Below are 24,526 nucleotides of genomic sequence, written 5' to 3' on the forward strand. Positions count from 1 at the left end.
CGCGTTTTATAAGGTGCATATACATGGCACTAAAACAAAAACCTTGCCTAGTTTACTGACCAAAGGTATAAGCGAAACTTCTGTTAATTCCTCCTAACAAAAAAAGCTTTTCATTGTAAAAGCTTCATTAACCTTTATTCAAACTGGAAGGCGTGATCTGTTCATAGTAATACCAATTTGTATTGACAAAACGCCCTTCCACAAAGCTGTAGCTGAAGCTGGAAAAGCTTAGTGTTGTAGTGCTGTACATCTTCTGATTTTTAAACGGACGATAAACAAGGTATAATTACGTAAGATTATTTGTTTATTAATAACTTATTTAATATTAGAACTAGAACAACTGTAATTATTTTTTAAGAATTAAATCTTCTTTTACGTCTTCTTCTCGAAACATCGGAAATAATAAAATGACAAGATTAAATCGTAGAAATAGTTTTTATTAGATCTGCGTCTCGCGAAATCCATAATTTTAAGTTCAAGTAGATTAATTAAATGAAAAAATAATAATAAATCAACCCTAGTTAGAAAAAAAAAACAAAAAACGTGTATTTCATTATCGCAATACTATATTAATATGCATATTAAAATATAACATGTTTAGTTTCATCAAAATAAACTGTGTAAAATATTATAAAATAAATTTGTAAAGACAAACGTAAAAATAATGAATGGTTTTGATAGCACAGCCTTATATATGGTCGCTATAATATTAGTACCTACTTAAATATTATAAAAACAATGTTATGACTACCAGACATGAATAAAAGTTAACAGTTAGCTACGGTCATGGAGTCGCTGAAAAATAAAAATTTATCTGTTTGTTCATTTGTTATATACGCATTCGTTAACGTCCACGCTCCTGTCTGACTTTCGATAAATGTATGTAAACTAAAATTGTTGTGATCACTCGCGTGACCGACAGGTCACGGCAGAAATACTACACGTACTTCGGTGAAACTAGAACGAAAACCTGTAGCTTCTACCTATACGCTCAATTGAACTCAACCTGTCAAAAGACTGACGATCGCCTAAATCAGGACAGACAAATGCACAAACATTCAATTTTACACGAAGTTTTAAGTTCTGTTACACAGTAGGTATTAATAAACGTTCAACATCAAAATAAATAGTATATGTATAAAATACGATGTATATGTTTAATAGAATATTAATTATAAATACCCTTCGATAAATATTGCACTTCAAGTTTTGGGAAGAAATAATCGACTAATTTCGGTTTTGTGGAGCGATGTCTCTGTCGCACACTACCGATGTGACGTTAAGTTTATATATATATATACCAGCGGACTTGACAGATGTTGTCCTGTGAATGCATACACAAAAAGTCATTCAAGTCGATCCAGCCGTTTAGTTACTTGCTAGTTAAATAGCCTAGATACCGACTGCAGCGCCATCTGTCAGGCTGATTTGTCAATCTAAATCATCCAGGGCGTCACCTAAACGCATACAAAAAAAATCAATCAAATCGGTCCAGCTGTTTAGCAGTTCAGTGACATACACACGTACAGTAGAATCTTATATTTATATTAGAAGATTATATACCCAGAGATCACTCATTTAAACATGTATTCTCTCTAGTTTGCTTGATGATGCTTTTAAATATTTTTTTACCACTTCGGATTTAGGAATGGTGGAAATATTCAGTAAAACAGTAATTTACATGCCCAGTAATATCTTTGTAATTTAGGACGTGCCCAATCATAGTAAATAATTCATAGCATGTACTTAATTAAAAAAATGTACTACTTAACAATATCACCTATTTTTGGAATAACTAGTATCTGTATCTGTACTAGGTATGTTGAAAAAATTCTGAATTAAACCTGTGCTAATATTATAGTTACATCTCTTATTGAATAATGAAGAAATGTTTTTTCTTTCATAAAATTAATTCACTAAGCGCCTAGGCAGAAGCCAGGGCCACTGGGTGGCTGGGCGCGTATGCCGCGCGCGTTCATTCTGCATGTGTGCTCCTCTAAGCGAGAGTATACTTGATATGCTGCCTGTGATTCGTGACCCCACAGTCTTTCAGCTACAGCACTAGCTCGTGGCCATACTCTGGAAATAAACAATAAAATATTAATCAAACTGACAACAAAGTCATAATGAATTAATAAGTCCAGCCAAATAGAATGGCTATCCGAAAACGAATTGGTCCGCTCAGGGTGCAAGTAATACGACTTGTATGTTCCTGTCTCTTTCTAATGCCAGTTTTAAAAGGGGATGTTTGAAATTTGCGGTTTTTAGCTTAAAATATCACAGCACATCATAGCACATCGGAAACTTTTTGGAAAGACAAGTCGAACAATGTCCGCAAGTAGAAAAATACTTATTCTGTTCTCAGCCGGATAACAGTGCTTATTGTGAGCCCTTATGAGCAGGTCGTAGGCACCACGTTGTTCATGTGTTTCCGTTTGATAGGCAGAACGGCCGTTACATAGTGTAACCAAGAGTGCGGTTACAAGGTGATGATGGTATCCATATAGTAATGGGCTCTGGTATCTACGTATTGCCAAGCGAGGTCGTCTACCCGAGAACTACTACGAATAACAGAAGAAAACAACAGACCTGCTCATAATATTCATGTCGTTAACAACTTCTGTCCACATGCAAGCTTCGCCACCTACAATGTTGTCAACATTGATGTCTTTGCTGAGGCCGCTGACCATATCCCGAGGGTCCTTGTTGAAAAATTCCGTCCAATCGCCTCCAGTTTTCAGATGGTCAAGGTACCAGCCAGAGGAATAGATTAACTGGTGACTTGCTCTTAGGATCTAAAAAATAGGATAGGAATTAGTAAATATATTTATTTAAAAAAGTGAGCACTGGAAATCATATAGTATTTTTTCTTGACGTGGAATATCTTATCAGATTTCAATTTAATTGAAATTTCAACCTGGTGTCTGAAGGTATGCTGCCGCATGATTATATTGTTCAAAGCGTTTAGCTCCAAATACATCTTGAATGCAATATCTATGCAGTTATCATAATAAAATAAAAAAAGCTGCTTTCTGGTCTCGGCCGTCAGAATTATTTATGTCATGAGGTAAGTAGAACCATCTCTGTTGTAAAAAGTGTCCGTTAAAATCAGCTATATAAGGGTGGCGCTACAGTAGCAACCGGGTAAATTTTAAAAAAGGCGCTGAAAGTTATTAGAATAAGATAGAGAAATAACAAAGGACAAAAGAACTGTAAGCACTACAAACTCACAAAAAGTGGTTTATTTAAAGCTGATAAGAAAATGCAATCGATATCTCCACGTTTTATCACAGGAATAATTTTAGGTTATATTAACGAAATTAGTTTCGACCACGTAAGCATGTGAGGTCTTGTATATTACACAGTCACTAACTACTCTAGTCATTAAATATATTAAATGTCCTTACTCAGCATACTTCAATCAGTTTAACAACTAGCGCCATTCTGGAGGATTTTTAAGCTGTTATTTAGTGTTAAAAGTGGGATGCTTTTTCAAGCTTCTCCCATAAGAAGAGACGGCTCTCCTTTTTTTATTTCGTAGATGGGTGGACGAGCTCTCAGCCCACCTGGTGTTAAGTGGCTACTGGAGCCCATAGACATCTACAACGTAAATGCGCCATCCACCTTGAGATATAAGTTCTAAGGTCTCAAGTATAGCTACAACGGCTGCCCTACCCTTCAAACCAAAACGCATTAGTGCTTCCCGGCAGAAATAGGCAGGATGGTGGTACCTACCCGCGCGAACTCACAAGAGGTGTGTCCTGACCTCTACCCTCCATAAACAAAACTTACATTCAACATTTCGTAAACTTCGTTTCCCTTCCACACTTGCACGATAGTGTCCTTCGGAAGGGGCACGCCTTCATCGAAAACTTCCTATAAATTTAAATTCCACATTGTAATGTAGGTCCTGTGTGTGTATTTTGTTTAAATTTATATAAATAGGCAAATACTTGTTTATCATCAACTAGCTCGGCGATTCTAGAATAACCCCTCGAGGTTACTAGAATAGGTAGGGAAAAAAAAATCATTTTCTAATCTGTTTGTCGATTTATTTTCGGGGGTTTATTTTAGATTCACCGAGCTAGTAGGTGAGCTTATGGGGCTCAAACTGGGAGTGTTGTTAACACTGGCCCTAGCAAGAGCAGTGCCTTGCATTATCTACCACCGGATCGGAAACGCGACCCACTGAGAAGATCCGGCGAGAAACTCAGTGGGAAGGAGTGTTTTTTTGTTTTTATTTTACTTCGAAACGAAGCAAAGGAATAATGTGGTTTAAAAAAATTGCATGTATTATGTTAGGAGGGTGGCATGGGTTAACTTTTATCCCGAAAAAACATCTCATTCGCGCAGGGAAACTACGCTAACACTTTTCCCTGACCACGTAGGAAATAGATCCGGTCAGGAGAGTGATATAAGTTATCTTTTATCAATCTCATTCTCGCATTGAAACTATATTGACATTTTTCACTGCCTACGTGAATAATAGATAGATAGATACACATGCAATTTTTTTTCCTACCTATGCTGTTAGTCTTGAGAAGCTATTTCAGCTTCACCCTAACGTGTAGGTGAGCTCATGGGGCTCGAACCAGAGCGTTGCTAGCACTGGCCCTAGCAAGAGTAGTGCTTCGCAGAATCTACTACCGGATCGGAAACGCGACCCACTGAAAAGATCCGGTGAGAAACTCAGTAGGCTGTGTCTATGGGCTAATTTTCTCGTCGAGCCTTTCGTCGCAAGCGACGGGTTCGATGAGGACGGTGACCGAATACAATTATTTTGCGTCGACAATGCCTATGTTCCTGTCAGTTCAAACACAAACCTGCCACACAATCGGTCTCGAGTTTTCGCTGAGCAGAGGAATCGTGTTGCGCATGAATAGAGCGTGAAAATCAGCTACCGAAGTCAGGTTGTGCTCTTGTATGTATCTCTGGAATTCTGGATTCGACTCCCTGTCAACAAAAATATACCCTAGTCAGGTTTTTTTTACTGCTTAGATGGGTGGACGAGCTCACAGCCCACCTGGTGTTAAGTGGTTACTGGAGACCATAGACATCTGCGACGTAAATGCGCTACCCACCTTAATATAGCAGTTCTAAGATTTTAGTATAGTTAAAACGGCTACCCCACCCTTCAAACCGAAACGCATTACTGCTTCACGGCAGAAATAGGCAGGGTGATGGTACCTTCCCGCGCGGACTCATAAGACGTCCTACCACCAGTAATTACGCAAATTATAATTTTGCGGGTTTGATTTTTATTACACGATGTTATTCCTTCACCTTGGAAGTCAATCGTGAACATTTGTTGAGTACGTATTTCATTAGAAAAACTAGTACCCGCCTGGGATTCAATCACCAGTGCATAATGCTACGGACGTCTTATCCTTTAGGTACGACGACTTACAAAAAAACAAGGTGGATAGATGCCATTGTTAATTTAAATATTTAGTTATAAGTTTGACTTACCAGCAATCTATATCGACTTCATCACCTCCGATGTGAATGTATCTATCCGGAAACAAGGCCTGGACCTCATGAAACAGTTCCCGCAGGAAGGTGTATGTGCTGTCCTTGATTGGGTTCATCGGACCGAGACCCACGTCGACAGCGTGTTCGTTGTAGCAATGTGTCAGGAGTTCGGGTTTGGCTACACCCCAGGACCTTGTGTGACCTAGACCAACGATTCTTATAGACTGTTTGTATTGATTAAATATAGCGTATACAAAAGACCGCGCAGCATGTAATGATATTTTTCCCTGCCTATTCGCGGGTAGCTTTAGCCTAAGAGGTAATTCCAGTTTCGTGCGAATGGACAAATCAGTTCACGGGCTCAACCTGAGAGAATTTGCTAACACCAGGTCCAGCAAGAGCAGTGCTTCGCAGAATCTATGATGGGATCGGAATTGCGACCCACTGAGAAGATCAGGTGAGAAACTCAGTGGGTTAAAGATCTTCTGATTGACTGAATGTTTATACAGGTCTCTTACAGACTTGCTGTAGGAAAAGTTAAATGAGACCCAATATTTCGAGTGGGGAACTCTTATGAAGAATCGACTACATTATGGAATCTTCGCGTTTAATTTAAGCTCGTGCTGCAACGTGGAATTTCAAATCCAGAGCTTCACCCAAAACGACCGAGCTGAAATAACAGTTTGAAATAGAATAGTCTGGTAGAGGGATTATCCGTATTTATTATCGAAATTATCGGTATTTTAATAAATATAGTATATATCGATATTATCGGTAATTGTGGAAGTGGATCCATACTCTGTGGCTGATAAATTTTGATTGTGAGTACTGAGTACCAATGAAGTAGGAAACCTATGGAAATGAAACCAAAATTTCGTGCCACTGTGACGTCATCTGGCCACAAAACATGGCGGCTTTAGTGCTGTACAAAAGATTTCAATGTTATCAGGTTTTATCGATAAACGTTCTTGGCTCATTTTATTTTAAATATTGTTGAGTATTATTTATTTGTAGAATTTATACTTTAATGGGAAGTAAGTAGGTATATTGTTATGTGCAAATATGATATGATTTAGATGGGTGAAATCTAAGACAAGTTCGTCCTTCGAATTTGCCAAGTAAACGATATGATGATTTTTAAAAGTTGCTACACTGATTTTATAAAGTTGTCGTTTGTCGCAAAACATAAAGATATGGCGTAATTCAAAGCCATCAGCCCATTTCTAGCATTCTAAATGTTATCGTATTTTGAGTACGTGTTTTTCTTAGACTATTACAATCTATTTTAATTGTTTTGCTGACTCTAAAGTCCGTAACATACTACCGCAGCGCACCCCAAGGAAGGTGCGCCGCACCATTTGAATCACTTTCGCTTGAGAGTGATTCAAATTTTAAATTTATCAAGGGACCGCGTGAAAAAAAAACACCTACAGAACATTTATTCATTAATTACAAACGTCATTCCTTGTGACTTCCTCTCTAAAATCACTTAATTATTAAATATTTAACAAATTTACAATAGTGTTTTCCTCACTGCGGAATAAAACTATTTTATTTAAATAGTTCCGAAGAGATTTTGTCGGTAGCCTTTTTCCCGAAATATCTAAACAGAATGTCTAAATATGTTTTGATGACATATTTTAAAGTGGTATTTATGATTAGTGTCATGATCAATAGATTCCGACCGAAAAATGGATTTTTCGGATGAAGGCTCCATAATGAATTTAAATACATATAGATAATAGTTTTAGGACATCGACTTTCTTGAGATCCTATAAAATACGTTTTAATTATTATTTTTGTATGTTTTAAGCATGATAAATTATGAAATTTTATATAATCAATCATATTAAATCGATATCATAGTCAATAAATAATGTACAACCCAAAACAGACGGCCGAACTGACGTGACAATGACATTTGGCGCGCTAAACATGGCGGATTTTCGGCCTCATTAGACTGAGACGGAGATATTTACGTATATTCATGTTTCATTTTATGTACGCACTGAAATACTGTTATATTGTTTTCCTGCGAGTTAAAGTGCTGAGTAAGAACGAGATAGATATATGTTTATGTATGTGCCTTCAAAATGGGTGCTATTTATATAAGCAATTGTACGTATAGAACAATATGTCGTGTCCCTACTATATAGGTCTATGCTGAGTACTGACTCTCAAATATATTAAGTGTATAACCTATGGTACTGACATTTAAACATGTCTTTGAGGACTTTTTGGCGGGAACGCGAGGAGTGAAGTTGTGTGATTTGTTTTGTCTATTTAGTGTTTCTTCAGGTTTAAATGTATAATAACGGTGGTTTATTAACTGTGTAATATCTGTGAAAGTGCACAAATGTGGGAAAATGAAACAAAGCCGCTGGACGCAACTTCTCGGGATCCTCCAAAAAGTCCACAGAAAAAATCTTAGTAAATGACCACCATTTTACTAAGATTATATTTCATCCCATATTATCTCATTTCATTTAATTTCACCCCAGTTGATTAATGTCACAAATTAATCATTTTCAATTCATTTCACTCCATGTTATCATTTTTCATAAAAATAAGAATATAAATTAAAATAAGACATGACTTAAAGGTCTTAGTTACCAGGTTATAAAATCACTTAAAAAAATATGTCTTTGGGCGAAGCCTGTTTTACTTTGTTTTATCCGAGACCCCAAATCGTAATAGTAATATTTTACTAGAGAGGGTAGAAATGCTCAGTGTATTAAAAATGTCCGCTGAAAGGGATCTAAGGTGGCGTTATAGTAATAAGTGGAAATATTTTAAAAGCAACGTCATAAACTATTAGAATAGGATACTATAATAAATTAGGATAGAAAGAAACACTTCCTACGTCAATTTTATTAAAAATAAATAGTTGAGATTGTAGTCTATAATTTTAACCACACAACATAAGAAAAATATGAATTTTTTCAACCCAGCACATTTCACTCGGTTTAAAACTGATATATTTAAATCATTTACACTTCCTACCCAAGCGCTATTTCGGTTAGTCTTCCAACTTTTTTTTTTACTACCTAAGCTGATGTTCTGGAGAGACCATGTCAGCGTCACCGGGCTAGTAAGTGAGCTCACGGGGCTCAAACTTGACGATGTTGCTAACACGAACCCTAGCAAGTCATGCTTCGCAGAATCTACCACCGGATTGGAAACGCGACCCACTGAAAAGATCCGGCGAGAAACTCAGTGGGCTGTGTCTGTGGGTTAATTTACTCGCCGAGCCTTTCGTCGCAAGCGACGGGTTCGATGAGAACGATGACCGGTGCTTGGGGTACGTAAAAATACGGTTAGTGGATCGGAATGTTCCAAAATTACTACGAAAAGTATGAAATGTTCGAAACTATGGATATTGTTCAATATAAAAAGCAGTAGATCAAAATCGTGGTCGTCGTGGCCTAACGGATAAGACGTCCGGTGCATGGGCGTATTATTCGCAGCTTTCTTTATTATTTAAAATTAAACGACAATCGCAAGTCTATGACGAAGTGAATGATGCGATTTCGTGTATGGTTCATTGGTTCCGTATCAATAATCTATTATTGAATAGTAAGAAAACTAAATGTATTAAATTTACTTTAAAATGTATTAAATCATTTTTTAATGTGCGACAAGTAGATAGTAATGTAATTGTTTCTGAGGAACCAGTGGAGCTTGTTGAGTGAACTGTATTTCTTAGTATAACAGTGGACTCCAAACTGCAGTGGGGACCTCATGTTCATAAATTAGCGAGTAAGCTGAGCTCTGCAGCATACGCAGTAAAAAAAATTAGAATGTTAACAAACGCGGATACGGCGCGTTTAGTTTATTTTAGTTACTTCCACAGTGTCATGTCCTATGGCATTTTGCTATGGGGCAATGCGGCCGATGTAGAAATGATATTTATTCTGCAGAAAAGAGCTATATGTGCTATTTATAACATGCACTCAAGGGAATCCCCGAGGGAAAAATTTAAAGAAATTAAAGTTCTCACTATGCCATCCCAGTACATTTTTGAAAATTTGATGTATGTTCGTAAACATATTGAGGAGTTTCCTAAAAAGTCGGACTTACACAATAGAAATACTAGAAACAAACACAAGCTTCATGTGCCGATGAGTAGGTTACATAAGATACTAAATTCATTCGGGTGTTTGTCTGTGCGTCTGTACGACAAATTCACACAAGGTGTTCAGAACCTACATATACATAGGCTTAAGAAAACTATTAAAGAACGTCTGTGCAATAAAGCTTACTATAAAGTCAATGATTATCTAGAAGATTACACAAAGTGGGAATGAGTTGCTCGCTCCGGGCATTACAATATTGCAATAATTGTTACGTTATAATACTCCATGTAAAAATGAACATTTAAAAAAAAATCTAATATTTAAAAAAAAACTGTAATATTTAAAATAAAACAAAAAAGACATGCCCGCTGAGTTTCTTGCCAGTTCTTCTCAGGACGGAGGCTAGTTTTTGTGAATTGGCGGTAGTTCTTTTTCACGTTCAACAAGTATGTGCTTTCATTTATTTATATATTTTTTTGATTTGATTTGATTCGTGTTGAGCGATGCACCGGTGTTCGAATCTCAGGCGGGTACCAATTTTTCTAATGAAATACGTACTCAAGATATGTTCACGATTGATTTCCACGGTGAAGGAATAACATCGTGTACTAAAAATGAAACCCGCAAAATTATAATTTGCGTGATTACTGGTGGTAGGACTTCTTGTGAGTCAGCGCGGGTGGGTAGCACCACCCTGCCTATTTCTGCCGTGAAGCAGTAATGCGTTTCGGTTTGGAGGGCGGGGCAGCCATTGTAACTACACTCGAGACCTTAGAACTTATACCTTAAGGTGGGTGGCGCATTTACGTTGTGGATGTCTATGGGATCCAGTAACCACTTAACACCAGGTGGGCTGTGAGAAAGTCCAGCCATCTAAGCAATAAAAAAAAAAACAATCTTGGTGAGATAAGTTCGCGTTACAGATCCGAGATGACGTGTTTTGGGCGACGTCGACTGTTTACCATTTGTTCCGCAGGATCGGCAATGTAGTTACCGGCGGCCACGATGAGAGGGTTCTCGTGCCGTGCGGCTTTATCGAAATGGGCCTTCCAACATTATCTTGCTAGTTACAAGTCCAGTGCTATTTACACTTTTTCAACTTGTCCCATAAACAAGACGGTCCTCCTTACATCTCCACAAATTTAACTGTGCTATTGTTAGAAGGGTTTTTTGTCATTGACATGGTTGCCGCCACCGATCTGGAGACTTGATTGTATAGTAATTTATGCAAATATTTGCGGGTTTTTACGAGTTCATATTCTTTCATTGTGGAAGTCATTCAAAAATTGCTTGTAGTATTTGAGTAGAGGGGGAAGTGGTCGACCGAAGAAGACATGGATGGAATGACGATATGAGAGAGAGAGAGAGAGGAGTGAGTGTTGAGATTACGGCTGATAGAAGAGAATGGAAGAGAAAAATTAGCTGTGCCGGACCCCTCCTACTGGGATAAGGTAGAGAAAAGGAAGAGAGTATTTGAGCACTGGTACAATCGCCACGTTCTTTGTCTTGACTGTTACGTGCCTGTACCTATGATGGTGTTAGTTACGGTTGTTTAATAATGGCGGAAATCTTAAATTCTACGTAACGAGAGCAAAAATAAACTAAAACAAAAAAATTAATAGTTAAGTAAATTTACCGGGTACATCGAATTCAGGAATAACTCTGATCCCCCTGTTCCTTGCGTAGTCGATAACCGTCTGAATGTCTTTCTTGGTGTAAATCAAGGTCTCGTGATAGGCTCCCAGACGACTATAAACAAAAGCGTGACCCGATAAATATAAAATTCCTTTTTCCTATAAATGTTTGTTCTTTTTTATCGAAATTAAATTAAACCAAGGAAATTTAATTATAAATCTGATATTTCGAGATCGTGGGATAACGACTAAGGTTCAGAAGTGTCCAAATTTCCCGCCAAAATGTGGGACGCTGTCATGTAGGTACCGTCAACATTTTAAAGAAAGTCAAAATTCCTTCTTTTTATAAATTTAAAATCCTTTTTGTCAAAATTACATTAAACCAAGGAAATTGACTTATAAATCTGTAATATCGAGATTGTGGGGGATAGTGACATAACTATTAATGCATTGATTTACATGAGAAATTATTTTTAAGGTTATGAAGTTTTCAATTTTTGGCCAAAATGTGGGACGCTGTCATGTACCGTCAACATTTTAAAGAAAGTCAATGCTTAAAAATTTTTTCATGTTACTGGACCAAACGATGTAAAGTTCAGTTTTTATTATTATTATCAGTTACAGATAAATTGTTACATCTATAAATAAAAGTAGTGTGCAAAGATATACCTCAAATCGGGAAACCTTTCGCTCTGATATGGGAAGCTCTGGTCGTCAACAATGTGCCAGTGAAATACGTTCATCTTGTTCATGGCCATAGCGTCCAAAATGAGTAGGATATTAGACATTGAGATGTAATGACGTGATGTGTCAACGAGCAGTCCTCTGTGAGGGTAACGGGGAAAGTCGTGAACTTCACCTTTGTTAATGTGCAATTGCTGAAAAGAAATTTGTAAAATTAGTCTCTTCCAGTTTTAGGCTTACATTTCTTCTTTTAACTTTTTTGTATTATCGTAAGATTGGCAGTTGAGTTTACGTTTTATTTAGTATTGAACGGCCATGGGATCATAGACTATACCACGAATGCTATTTAAATTGCGAAAACGGGCTAACGAGCTCTCAGCCCTTGTTTTGTTAAATAGTTACTAGAGCTCATAAATATTAAAGCGGGAATACTCTTATACCCGACGTCGGATCCCGTCCGGGGTGAAAACCCAGTCAGAGTAGGGCGGCTCCCGCGGTCAACACTACAACCAGACACGCGGCGCCACCCCGAAGACGCCCGACCGATGGGTCGTCGAGGCGATAGTTGACGACCAACGACATCGGTCTCCACGGTACGGCGGTCCTACCAGGCCACCCGGGCGATGCCGCTGGTGTTCCGGGATACCCCGCTGGGCCAAAACCAGCCTGCCGGGTCGGAACGCGATACACCGCCGACCGGGTTGCTCTTCCACAGTATGTTCGGCGACGACAGCGATGACGAAAATGCGGACCGCTTCGCAGGCCGCAGCCTCTGACGCGTCGTCCCGTCCTCCTGGTGCCAGCGCGCTAGAGTGACGGTAGCGTGCGGCGCAGGCTCAATCCCCTTAGGTCACCCCGTGACCATCACCGGGAGGAGACTGCCTCCTCATATGGGCCGGAGCTGGACAAACGCCCTCCTCCGGCCCCCGGCCCGGCACGGCGCCGAGAGGGAAGAATAGCTCTCCCTCTCCCGTTCCGGGGTAGGTACCACCTACCACAAGTTGGACCTTACAACTCATGTGTCAAGACGGGTGGCGGCATTTAGACGTCTATGGGCTCCGGTATCCACATAGCACCAGATGGGCTGTGAGCTCGTCCATCCGTCTAAGCAATTAAAGAAATCGTATTTCGTTTGTATTTAACCCCAATTTGACAAGAACATTTATTGAACTACAAATTAACTATAAATGTAAGCCCTAATATTGGTGGCCTCTTTTATAGATTCTGACAGAAAAATCATTAAGTGAAAAGTCCCATTTCAGGGAATTCAATTCTCTAAAAGGGTAAATACTAATAAAAATTACAGCCCAAGATAAAACTTCAAGTTCAGCAGACGTTGTTCGTCGCCACTGCGTAGAAAGAAGCGTAGAAGTCGACAAATTACTTTGACATCATTTAGCGCGATATTCAATTAAAAATACTTCATACGAAAAGCGTTATACGAAAACCTTTTTTTTCCTTACCTATTCTGTTAGCTTTGAGGGGCTAGTTTAATTAAGCTACCGAACGTGTTGGCCTAGCGAGAGCAGTAATTTGCTTAATCTACCTACCACTGGATCGGAATCGCGACCGGCGAGAAACTCAGTGGGTTGTGTCTGTGGGTAAAATTTATCGACAAACCATTCGTAGCTTCGACGGATCCGACGAGAACGGTGACCAGTGCTTGGAATGGCTAAAAGCAACGATAATGGATCGGGAAGATTTGAAATTACTACGAAAACGATGAAATGTTCGAAACTATGGATATTGTTCAATATAAAAAACTGTAGATCAAAATCGTCATGAGATAGGTTCGCGTTACAGATTTTTCCAGCTCTACTCTTGTCTAAGTAATCAAGATAATAAATTCAAAAGCGGTTTTTCTCTGAATCAATGAAGAATAAAGATTCAGTCCGAAATTCAAAGATGGTAATAAGTTAAGGTGTTTAGTAGTTAATGGTAACAATGTAAATAAGACTGTATTAGTAATTTTTAAATCGTGCGCTTATCTTCTAACTGTAAAATATGTTTCATGTAAATTTCTATAACATCTTACATCACGATTATCTGAGAGATGAAACAGGTGCGTCCAACTTTCCAAGCCTCTCAGTATTCCCCATATCGATGAACTCCTGAGTGTGCTGTCAGCGGCGATCGTCAGATTGTCTGAAAACGTCAAAACAAATGTGTGTATTATCCAAATAAGGCTTCAGCGGCCTCGAAGAACTAAATCTCTTCCAAATCACTGCCGTGGAAGGACAAGGGACTCCGCCATGTGGATTTTCCGAAGAAAGCCTCATGCGGCCACGACCCTCAGCATTGAAGGTTATCGAAGAAAGGAAGAGGAGTTGAACAGAGTCATTCTACATCTTAAGTGCGGAATTATGACATGAGTTCGAAGTCTGAATGGGACGGGTAATATAATGGCGGACCCTTCAAATCACATGGCTGTACGAGCTTACAGTCTCGACCAACGAGGCGAATAGTTTCGACGGTTTTTTTTTCAGTGTTGTAAGTTGTAAGTTGTATTCATGTAAAGAATCAAACAACTACAACGTAAATGTCTTGACTGTTGTAAACAGTTGCTATGCGCATCCTGGATGTCGGAACTTGCCCGATGTTTAACCATTTTATCAGTCTCAACCGCCAATCGATTTGAATCTCAAGTATTTTTAAAACAAACAAAAAACATATTTGAGTCATACTGAGATAATAAAGATGAAATAATACAAAATATTTTATCAGTAGGCAGATGGCTTTATGACCTCGGCGACGTGAATGTCATATCGCCTCAGGCAAGGGGGGGTTGCGGTTTTGATAATCTTAGAGGTTATCCTTGTTACTGGGAAAATATTATTTATATAACGCGCTTTCAGACGTTATTTCTCCGTCGTATCATCAAAGTAGGTATAGAAAGATATCACGATGGATTTTTTATTTTTTACTACGCTTTTATTAGCTTCAGATGTATGTATGTTTGTAACGGAATCTTTGAACATGATTTTGATCTCCTTCAAAACGTCGGATTAACTCGAAATTTGATATACTTATTAAGGACAGATGACAATTCAATATTTAAAAAAAAATTGAAGAAAGAAAATTGAAAAAATTGAAATTCAACTAAAAAATTAAAAATAAGTAATATGTACATAGTTTAAAAAAATTAACAAAATACGCTTTTATAGAAAATCCAACTAAAAATAGAAAATAAATTTTAATAAATTTGAATTAAAAATCATCATCATCATTCTTTCCTATTACCCTCTGCTGGGGTGTAGGGCTCGAATCAAATTTTTTCATTTATATCTGTCTTGGGCAGTCTGTTCTAGCTCCTCCCACGTCATGCCCAAGAGCCCTAGCTCCTGCTCCACCGAGCGACGCTAAGTTGTTCTGGGGCGGCCTCTCTTCCTTTTGCCAGACAGTTTCCAGGTCAGTGCTCTCTTTGATAGGTGGGTATCGGGCTTTCTCAAAGTGTGACCAATCCAATGCCACTTCCGCGATTTGAATTAAAAATGGTGTTAGAAAAATGATTTTATTGAAAAGCGTGGGGTTCTTTTTACGATATAATCAAAATAATCCTTTTACTCATATCTGTTCATAAAATATTTATAACTACTTATACCATGCACCCCACGCTTTTTTTACAATAAAATCATTTTTTTCTTACACTATTTTTAATTCAAATTTATTAACATTTATTTTCTATTTCTTAGTTGGCTTTTCTATAAAAGCATATTTTGTTAGTTTTTTTAAACTATTATTTATTTAACTGTATGGACGAGCTCATCACCTACCTGGTATTACAGGATTTTTTATTTCTTTGCCTATTCGCTGGTAACCTAAGGAGTTACTCCAGCTTCGCGCGGACGGGTAGGTGAGCTCACGGTCTCTACCTCAGAGAATTTGTCAACACTAGCTCTAGTAGGAGCAGTGCTTCGCAGAATCTACCCCCGGATCGAAATCGCGACCCCTTAAGAAGATCCAGAGCGAGAACTCCAGTGGGTTGTGGGTGTGGAAACATGAATAATGAAGCCCATAGAACTGTCAAAGTCATCCACAACCCACATCACCAGAAATTACGTATCAGGAACGTAGATTTTAGACAAATAGAATATACCTGTCAGGGTTTTTAACACTGGTAAAGTCGCATCCTTCGATACTAGTAACAAACAGCGGTCGTCTTATCATTTAGGCTATAAAGCTGCTGCTGCATCGGCCGCAACGCACCGTCGCGGTCAGGGTCATCCGTGGCTATCGCACCATTTCCTTCGAGGCGGCGTGTGTACTGACTGGGACACCGCCTTGGGCCCTGGAGGCGGAGGCGCTCACCGCTGATTATCAGTGGCGAGCTGACATTCGTGCCACGCGGTATTCCGTAGGATAACTCACTCTAACCGGCGTCATCTAGGCGGGCTTTGGGCAGCCTGCCGACCGATAGGGCTGGTGGTCGTGGCACCGACGACCGCCAGTCCGGTGTCCCGAGGGGGAGGGTGACGGGAGAGATGTGCTCCGCACTAAGCGCTTCACTCTCCTCCCTTTGCCTTTTCATGAGTTCTGTCTCATGCGAGGTTCGGACGTGGGTTGTTGAGCGACAGGAGGTTTTAGTCGGTTCGACTACGACATACTCCGCCCGCCATCTCCAGTGGAGGGTGGGAGTCCGGTGATTTCCTTCTGACAAAAAAAGCTACAAAGCTTTTTAAGCCAGAGGTTTTTATAATATCGATTTCGTGTTTTATAACACTTTTTTTTATTAAGGAACGAATACTTGTGGCCCGAAGGCCTTTCCAGTTTCACCAGGATAGGTGGGGGCCAGGAGAGGGCGATAGCTGTTTACCATTCCACACATCGATGGCAATAAAGAAGTCTTATTATAATATCATTCGAATATGGCTGTTGTACTAATTTCATAGGAATGAGCTATTTTCAATGTCACTGCGTACGCGCCGCTATGGTTTCAAATAAATCACAAATTTACAAGCATTGTTAATGAGAAAAAAAAACACAATTTAAGCTTTTACAAAATTCAACACTCACAGCTCTCGATCATGCCGAAATGCGGATATTCTTCACAGGGTGATGTCAAGTAAATGCTTAGACTTTTCAGTGGTCCGTCGTATGTATCATCATCTAAGACCTGTTGTGGGGCATTGCGGTTTACATACGGACTCGCGATTCGGAGCATGTCTCTCAGTACCGCCAGACTCCGTTGGACGGCATTCGACAGAATAGGACAATCGTGATCGATTACCTGGAAAGGAATCCAACGGATTTAATTTTAATAAGTCATACGGTGACGTGATGCGGCACTGGAACTATAAGCGAAGCCGATTAGTTGATGATGTAACTAATAGGCCTGAAGTTTCGGAAACTCAAATGCGAAGATCAAAGGTTTTTTTTTTTCTGTTAAATTCACGACATTTCTCAACATTTTGTTTTTATTTGCATTCAATGTACTTTTATGAAATTGGTTTACGGTTTGTTCTCATCTTCAAACGCAATACTGGTGGTAGGGCGTCTTGCGAGCCCCCAAGAGTAGATATCACAACTCCCTATTTCTGCGACCCACTGAGAAGATCCGGCGAGAAACTCAGTGGGCTGTGTCTGAGAGTTAATTTACTCGTCGAGCCCTTCGTCGCAAGTGACGGGTTCGACGAGAACGGTGGATCGGGAGGATCCGAAATGACGTGTTTGGGGCGACGTCGACTGCTTTCCATTCTTTCCGCAGGATCGGGAATGTAGTTACCGGTAGCCACGATGAGAGGGTTCTCATGTCGTGCCGCTTTGTCGAAGTGGGCTAGGGGCGCTGTTCCAACTGCATACAAAATTGGTTTAACTTTTACGCTATCGAGAACGTTAAAAAACTCGCACTAAGCACACTGGTCACACCCCATACATTTGTGTACGTTCCTTTAAGCGTTAACGATAGAAAGTTGCAATTTGAGTAGTCCCCAGCCCTCCACGGGCGAGCGCCGAATTCGCCACTACTTTAAAAACAAATACAAAGAACTACAGGTGTATTGGCCACTTATTTATTTATCGTATGGCATTCGTTTACACTGCGTGGTTATAATTTAAATTTACAGTTTGTGAAATAATCGATAACTTCTTCTGTTACATTATTTATTGCTAATAACGTAAAGTACACTACGTAATACTAAGATATTCGATGACGTCACCAGCCCATTCGCGCCGCATAAAATACAAAAAAAAGCTAACTCATAATCACTATGCGTTTGTAGCGTCCGGTGTTGGAATAGTTGACAGCGAAAAACATTTTTTTTTATTTCGAAACAACTTTAAATATTTTGGTCATTAAGCATAGAGTTGAAGACGCACTTTATTTGGATTACGATAAATATAGCGATAAATATATTTGGAGCTTTCCTTAACACTTACAAGTGCATTGTCAATATCTAAAATAAATATGAACTATCTAAATGGCCCTTTTCCGACGATAAAGTCAAAGTACCGGCCAAGTCATACATTTTATGGCTCACAAGAATTTTTTTGGGTCAATTCTAATCAACGTATTCATACAACTATCCAATTTATTAATAGTACTCAATGTGTTATCGTTTTCAAACTAATCGGAAGCCGTTTGAAGTCGTTTTAGCTTAAAGGATAAAACGCACGAGTTTTATTGCATATCCTAGTAACCTTGAGGAGTTATGCTAGTTCAGCAACCGCGTGGGCCTGACGAGTTTACTAACACTGATCCTAGCAAAGGTGATGCTTCGCTGATTCTACCACCGGATCGGAATTGCGACCCACTGAAAAGATTCGGCGAGAAACTCAGTGGGCTAATCTACCCGTATCAAACCATCATGGCATTATTCAAATCCTACATATAAGTACCAATTCATCTAATGATAAAAGTACTTAACGACTTCCACCGTCCACTATGAATCAATAACATCGTGAAATCAAAATCAAGCCCGCATATCGTAGGGGTCTTACGGATAGTTATTACCAGCCAGCGTTCCGATTTAAAGAGTGGGACAGATATAACTTCTTTTTATTTTTTATTATTGTCTCGTGGGGTGGACGAGCTCACAGCCCACCTGGTGCTAAGTGGTCACTGGAACCCATAGACATCTACAACGTAAATGCGCCATCCACCTTGAGATATAAGTTCTAAGGTCTCAAGTATAGCTACAACGGCTGCCCCACCTTTCAAACCGAAACGCATTACTGCTTCACGGCAGAAATAGGCGGGGTGGTGGGACCTACTCGTCCCGACTCACAAGAGGTCCTACCACCAGTAATTACGCAAATTTTAATTTTACTGGTTTGATTTTTATTACACGATGTTATTCCTTCACCGTGGAAGTAAATCGTGAACATTGTTAAGTACGTATTTTAATAGAAAAATTGGTACCCGCCTGCGAGATTTGATCACCGTTGCGTCGCTAGATACGAATGCCCCGGACGTCGTATCCTTTAGGCCACGACGACTCATGTCTTAGAGTGGCACTTACGTTGCCATGTCTATGACTTTTCGCACCAGTGCGCTTAGTGTGAGTTTTTTAACGTTCTCGATAGCGTAAAAGTTAACTCAAATTTGTATGTAATAGGAACAGTACCCCTAGCGGAAAATGTTCCAACTCCATAAAAATTTGAGTTAACTTTTACGCTATCGAGGACGCTTAAAACTCGCACTAAACACAAAGGTGGACCGTGAGCTCGTGAACTTGAATGACCTACAATACGACCTTTCACTATTCCAGTATACACCTCACACAGCTGCGATGCATTAAATATTTTTTAGCCACTTTTATATTATGAAGTGCTAGCCTAAAATTTGTTAATTTCTTTACATCATTGTGTACTTGTCGAATGCGTTGACGTTCCAAATTGTCTCGATAGTATTCGGAGCGTAAACTCATTCTGGCGTACAGACAGAGAGATTTGATGGAAGTATCGTCTGGTAGTGGTGCATGGAGCGACTACCAATTAGTAGTACTGTACTATAAGGTCGAAAACGGAAGCCATAACTATCCTGCCTATGTCTACCACAAAGTAGTAATACGTTCCGCTTTAAAATAGGTTAAACTGAATTGGTTTTTAGTTAAGTGACTACGGAACCCTAAAAATGCTTCGACCTTTTTGTTTACGAATCCATACGGGCATAAGGTGCAGTTGATGAAAAGGTGTCAGCAATAATAGAGGTACTATCAAATAGCTGATAAAAAATAATAAAAATTAAGCACTTTTAAGTAAATTTGATAACAGCCACGTTTATTACGTAGCGGCTCATATGATGTTAAGTGGTAATTGAGGTCCATAGATCTCACAATGTCAATGCCACCACTCAAGTCTCATAGTAATCAATCATGACTGTGTTAATATTCAAAGCGAAACATGTCCCTACTTCATGGCACCTATAGGCAGGGTGTAAAGCTTAGCGTTGTCCACTTAACTCGTTATTCCGCCAAATGTATGAAAACACACAAAATAAACATTTGGAAAAATCTATAATTTTCACAAAAACAGTATTGTTTAATTATGCTCATAATTATTAGAAGAAAGAAAAAAAGTTACCTTAATTTCAAGTATATCACTATCAAATTTGTAGTAAGGAAGTTCTATCGATTGCATTTGCGGTCTTGGCCAAATTGCACCTTTCGATGCTGGATAATCGGGTCCCGGTTCCACGATATGCAAACCGGTCACTAAAAAAGCGCCTAAAATATTTAAATAAACAAAAAGACGAAACATTTTGTAAGCGCGACTGTTCGCTATAAGGTTCAATACAAAATGTTGTGAATTACCCTGTCTCCTAGCATTATATAGTCTGCTAGAAGATAATCTGTCATCGATAATATTTCATAAAATCAGACTTCCATGAGTGTTGTTGCTCAGTAAAAAATGAAAGGCGTTTTTTTTACGCATTTTGTATTATCTGTTATTAGTATGTTTATAAAGTCTTAGATAACATGAAACATTCAAATACCTAAAATATCGGGTATTTCCATGGCTTCAGTGGCTTGAAACAGGTCAATTTAAATTAACTGGGTTACTGATAAAAAATACATTTCAAACTCCGACTTTTGTCGTTTTCATTTTGGTGTCATAGATTATGAGTTTTAATTTTAATTTTAATGTAGAATGCAAGCAACTTATATTTATGTTAAGGAAGGTCAGTCCGTGAATTTTCTTCCTTTTCTTTCTTCAACAAATTATCCATGGCATGCACTTTGTGATGCACATTTCCACAATTGGTGGAAATCTAAAAATATATGTTGTTTATATTGATTTTTTGCCAATTCAGTAATTCCTATGATTCAATCTGTGAAAATTACAGCTTATTGGGTTTTTCAATATTTTCAATATTGCACGAGTGTAAGGTAATAGAAAACAATTACAGGACATTGTTTCTCATCAGTTTTTTGATACTGTCTCAATGGACAACAATATCATTCAGCTACCATCAGAAAAATGGCCTTACATTGTATTGTATTGACATTTTAGTGATATTTCAATAGTCTCAGTATAATTGCAGCAGTTTGATGAGAATATTTTAATAGCTTAAAAAATTGGTTTGTTTTAAGGCTAAAGAGTCGAGTAGCCAATGGTCGAAAGCAAACCTTAAAAAAGTAACAATTGACGTTTCAATTTGGGGGCAGCTCATTTTTTACGTATATTACGTTGAAGGGATTACGTTAATCGCTGAATAGCAATTATTTTACGTTGAAACCGATTTTGAAAGAGTGAAAGGTAAGCATATTTAATAAATTTTCATGTCACAAATGAAGGCCCTGTTTTTTATTTCTTATTTCTGTTTTATTGAATCATTTTCAAATCTCTCGATAAAACCAACAAATAAAATTTTAATTTAACAACAACAAATTAATGTGTATATACAGTCAAACCTGGGTAAGTGAGAACTGGATAAGTAAGAAAACTCTATAAGTGAGAGTAATAGCAAGGACCCGTCATTTTAAGCTCCCAAAACCTCTATTAGCGAGAAACAGAAACCTCTGTAAGAGAGAGTCGTTTTTCCCTCATGGACCTCCGTAAGTGAGACTGCTCCCTATCTATACCTCTATAAGCGACAGCCGAGCTTTATTTATTTATTTATATTATTTAGGAGGAACAAATGATAAAACAAATTACAAATTTAACATCTGCTATTTTATGACTCATTTTTAACTTTCGTGGAACTTCCTATCATTGTTTTTGTATTATTTTCTCGTGAATATTGAACCTATTCTATTTCGTGGAACTAAATAACGTTGTTATTTTATCGTATTCTTTTATCGCATTATTTTCGAATGGACACGTGTGCCTGTGTACCGTCCTGTTTGTCGGACTTACTCAGTTTATCGTTAATCAATTGCGAAGGAAAGTTCTGTTCTGCATCATGTAAAAACGGAAAATTAAAGTACTGTCATTAAAGTCATAAACTAAAGCCTTCGTTAAACAGAACGCGTACTTAGCGCCGCGTACTTAACGTCGCGCTCTTTCATGTCACACCAATTGACTAGATGAGCCTAACGCTCCTTGACGCAACGCATTCGCCAAATCATAGTGCCTTTCGATAGCAGTGTGAAAATTTAAAAGTATTAAGAAATCGAATGATTCAGATGTGGCATTGTATAAGCATGGGTATTTCCTAACTATTTATATTATTTTTTCGGGCATTATCTAGTATTTTAATACACATTCACTCGGACGCTAAAATAAAATTTGTAAAAAATTACAACGCCTGACGTCAAAGCGTCCTAACGCCGCGACAGAGCGCTTCGTACTTATAGCGCTGGGGCTCTGTTTGACGGTATGTTACCATAGTAGTACAACACATCTCAGCGTCATAGCGCGGTGTCAGTTTAGCGCTCTAACGCGCGCTAATTACGCGTTCTGTTTGACGAAGGCTTTAAAATAGTGAATGCATTTGAATGCGGAAAATCGCGAATCGAAATTCAGAGGGAGCATTAGCGAGAAACTCGGGTTAGTGAGAAACCTCTATAAGCGAGAATGAGATTGTGCTCCCTTGAACTCTCGCTTATCCAGGTTTGACTGTATTCGATTTATTTTCCACAATGTCTGGGTACTTCTGTTAATGGGATTCTGGGACATTCGCCCATACTTTTTGTCGTGTTGGGTAATTATTCTTAGCGTATTGTGTTCATCATGAGAGTGAGCGATTGGGTTCCACCATTCTATCTATTCGGTTTACGAAGCGTTCAGACTTAGAGGGTGGGACAGCTCTTGTAAGACACAAACCTCAACCTTACGTCTCAAGGAGAGTCAGGATATCTGCATTGTGATATCTATAGGACTGATTACTATTAGATATAAGGTTGTCACTTAGCCCTTCTGATGGTAGTTAATCTGGTAATCAGGCTAGAGATACAGGTATGTGGCCTTGGCACCCTATAGATATTCCATAGCCGCTTCTCCGCCTGACATCTGTAGTACTAATCCTTAATTCCTTACTACTTTACTGTCTTAAATAATTCTACTTATTCTTTTGACTTGTATCTTAAGTACTTGCAGTAAATCTTACACACACAGATTGGTAACACCATTACCATAGTCATTACTACAATGTTTCTCAAGAAGAGATACTCACTTTTTATTCCATTGTTAGTAATCTTTGATAACTGGTTATTGGTAAATTTCTTACTGGTGGTAGGACCTCTTGTGAGTCCGCACAGGTAGGTATCACCACCTTACCAATTCCTGCCGTGAAGCAGTAATGCGTTTCAGTTTGAAGGGTGGGGCAACCGTTGTACCTATACTGAGACCTTAGAACTTATATCTCAAGGTGGGTAGCGCATTTACGTTGTAGATGTCTATTAAGACCACCACTTAAGACAACGAGGGCTGTTAGTTCGTCCACCCATCTATGCAATAAAAATATATCTATGTAATAAAATTCTTGATGCTCACTTCAAAAATCTTGCCAAAATACGCTTTTATCACATCAATGATCTTAAAAAGGAACTCAAATGTCATAGCCGCGTTCACATTTTGCTTTGTGATCGTTGCTAGCCAAATATTTGCACGCTACAAATAAAATTTATTTTGAATATTTAAGCATATCGTTTGCCTATCTGAAATATTCAACTGTATTCTCTACTTCAACTCTGCTTAGAACATTATCATCATCATCATTCTTTCCTATTACCCTCTGCGGGGGTGTAGGGCTCGAATCAAATTTTTCCATTTATATCGGTCTTGGGTAGTCTGTTCTAGCTCCTCCCACGTCATGCCCAAGACCCCTAGCTCCTGCTCCACCGAGCGACGCCAAGTTGTTCTAGGGCGGCCTCTCTTCCTTTTGCTAGACACTTTCCAGGTCAGTGCTCTCTTTGATAGGTGGGTATCGGTCTTTTTCAAAGTGTGACCAATCCAGTGCTTAGAACAGTATATAAATATTTTAAGCTCTTTGAATTGACTTTTATGTGAAATGATTGCTCGATTCGGAGTTCCTGCTGTCATCTAACCAACCAGGGACGACAGTTAGTTACTGTTCGAGTCGGACATTTATTTATTTATTTTTTTATTGCCCTTGCAGACAGACGAGCATATGACCCATGTCATATGCTGGTGGTGGATGGTGAGTGGTTACCGTTGCCTATGGACTTCAGCAATGCCAGGGGCAGAGCCAATCCGCTGCCTACCGCGTAATACCTTTTCAGACGTCTTACAAATTTATGTGGTACTAAACGTATACGC

At 38.8% G+C, this 24,526-nt stretch overlaps 1 protein-coding gene across 2 annotated transcripts; it reads right to left on the minus strand.

Moving 5' to 3' along the window:
- Window positions 1-416: 416 nt before the first annotated feature.
- GlcNAcase2 (beta-N-acetylglucosaminidase 2) lies at window positions 417-20,597 on the minus strand. Of its 2 annotated transcripts, XM_028176930.2 has the most exons (10): window positions 20,387-20,597; window positions 16,880-17,093; window positions 13,902-14,011; window positions 11,852-12,060; window positions 11,185-11,297; window positions 5,470-5,674; window positions 4,824-4,953; window positions 3,793-3,876; window positions 2,590-2,795; window positions 417-2,079 (listed from the first exon to the last, which is right to left on the minus strand). In XM_028176930.2, exons 1-10 carry the CDS (start codon window positions 20,561-20,563, stop codon window positions 1,917-1,919), a joined length of 1,611 nt encoding a protein of 536 aa, XP_028032731.2. In that variant the 5' UTR covers window positions 20,564-20,597; the 3' UTR covers window positions 417-1,916. The 2 variants fall into 2 exon arrangements, with proteins under 2 accessions (XP_028032731.2, XP_089585526.1); XM_089729400.1 differs by lacking the exon at window positions 3,793-3,876.
- Window positions 20,598-24,526: the final 3,929 nt, after the last annotated feature.

This window comes from Bombyx mandarina, chromosome 08, assembly GCF_030267445.1.
Source record: "Bombyx mandarina strain Sakado chromosome 08, ASM3026744v2".
NCBI lineage: Eukaryota > Metazoa > Arthropoda > Insecta > Lepidoptera > Bombycidae > Bombyx > Bombyx mandarina.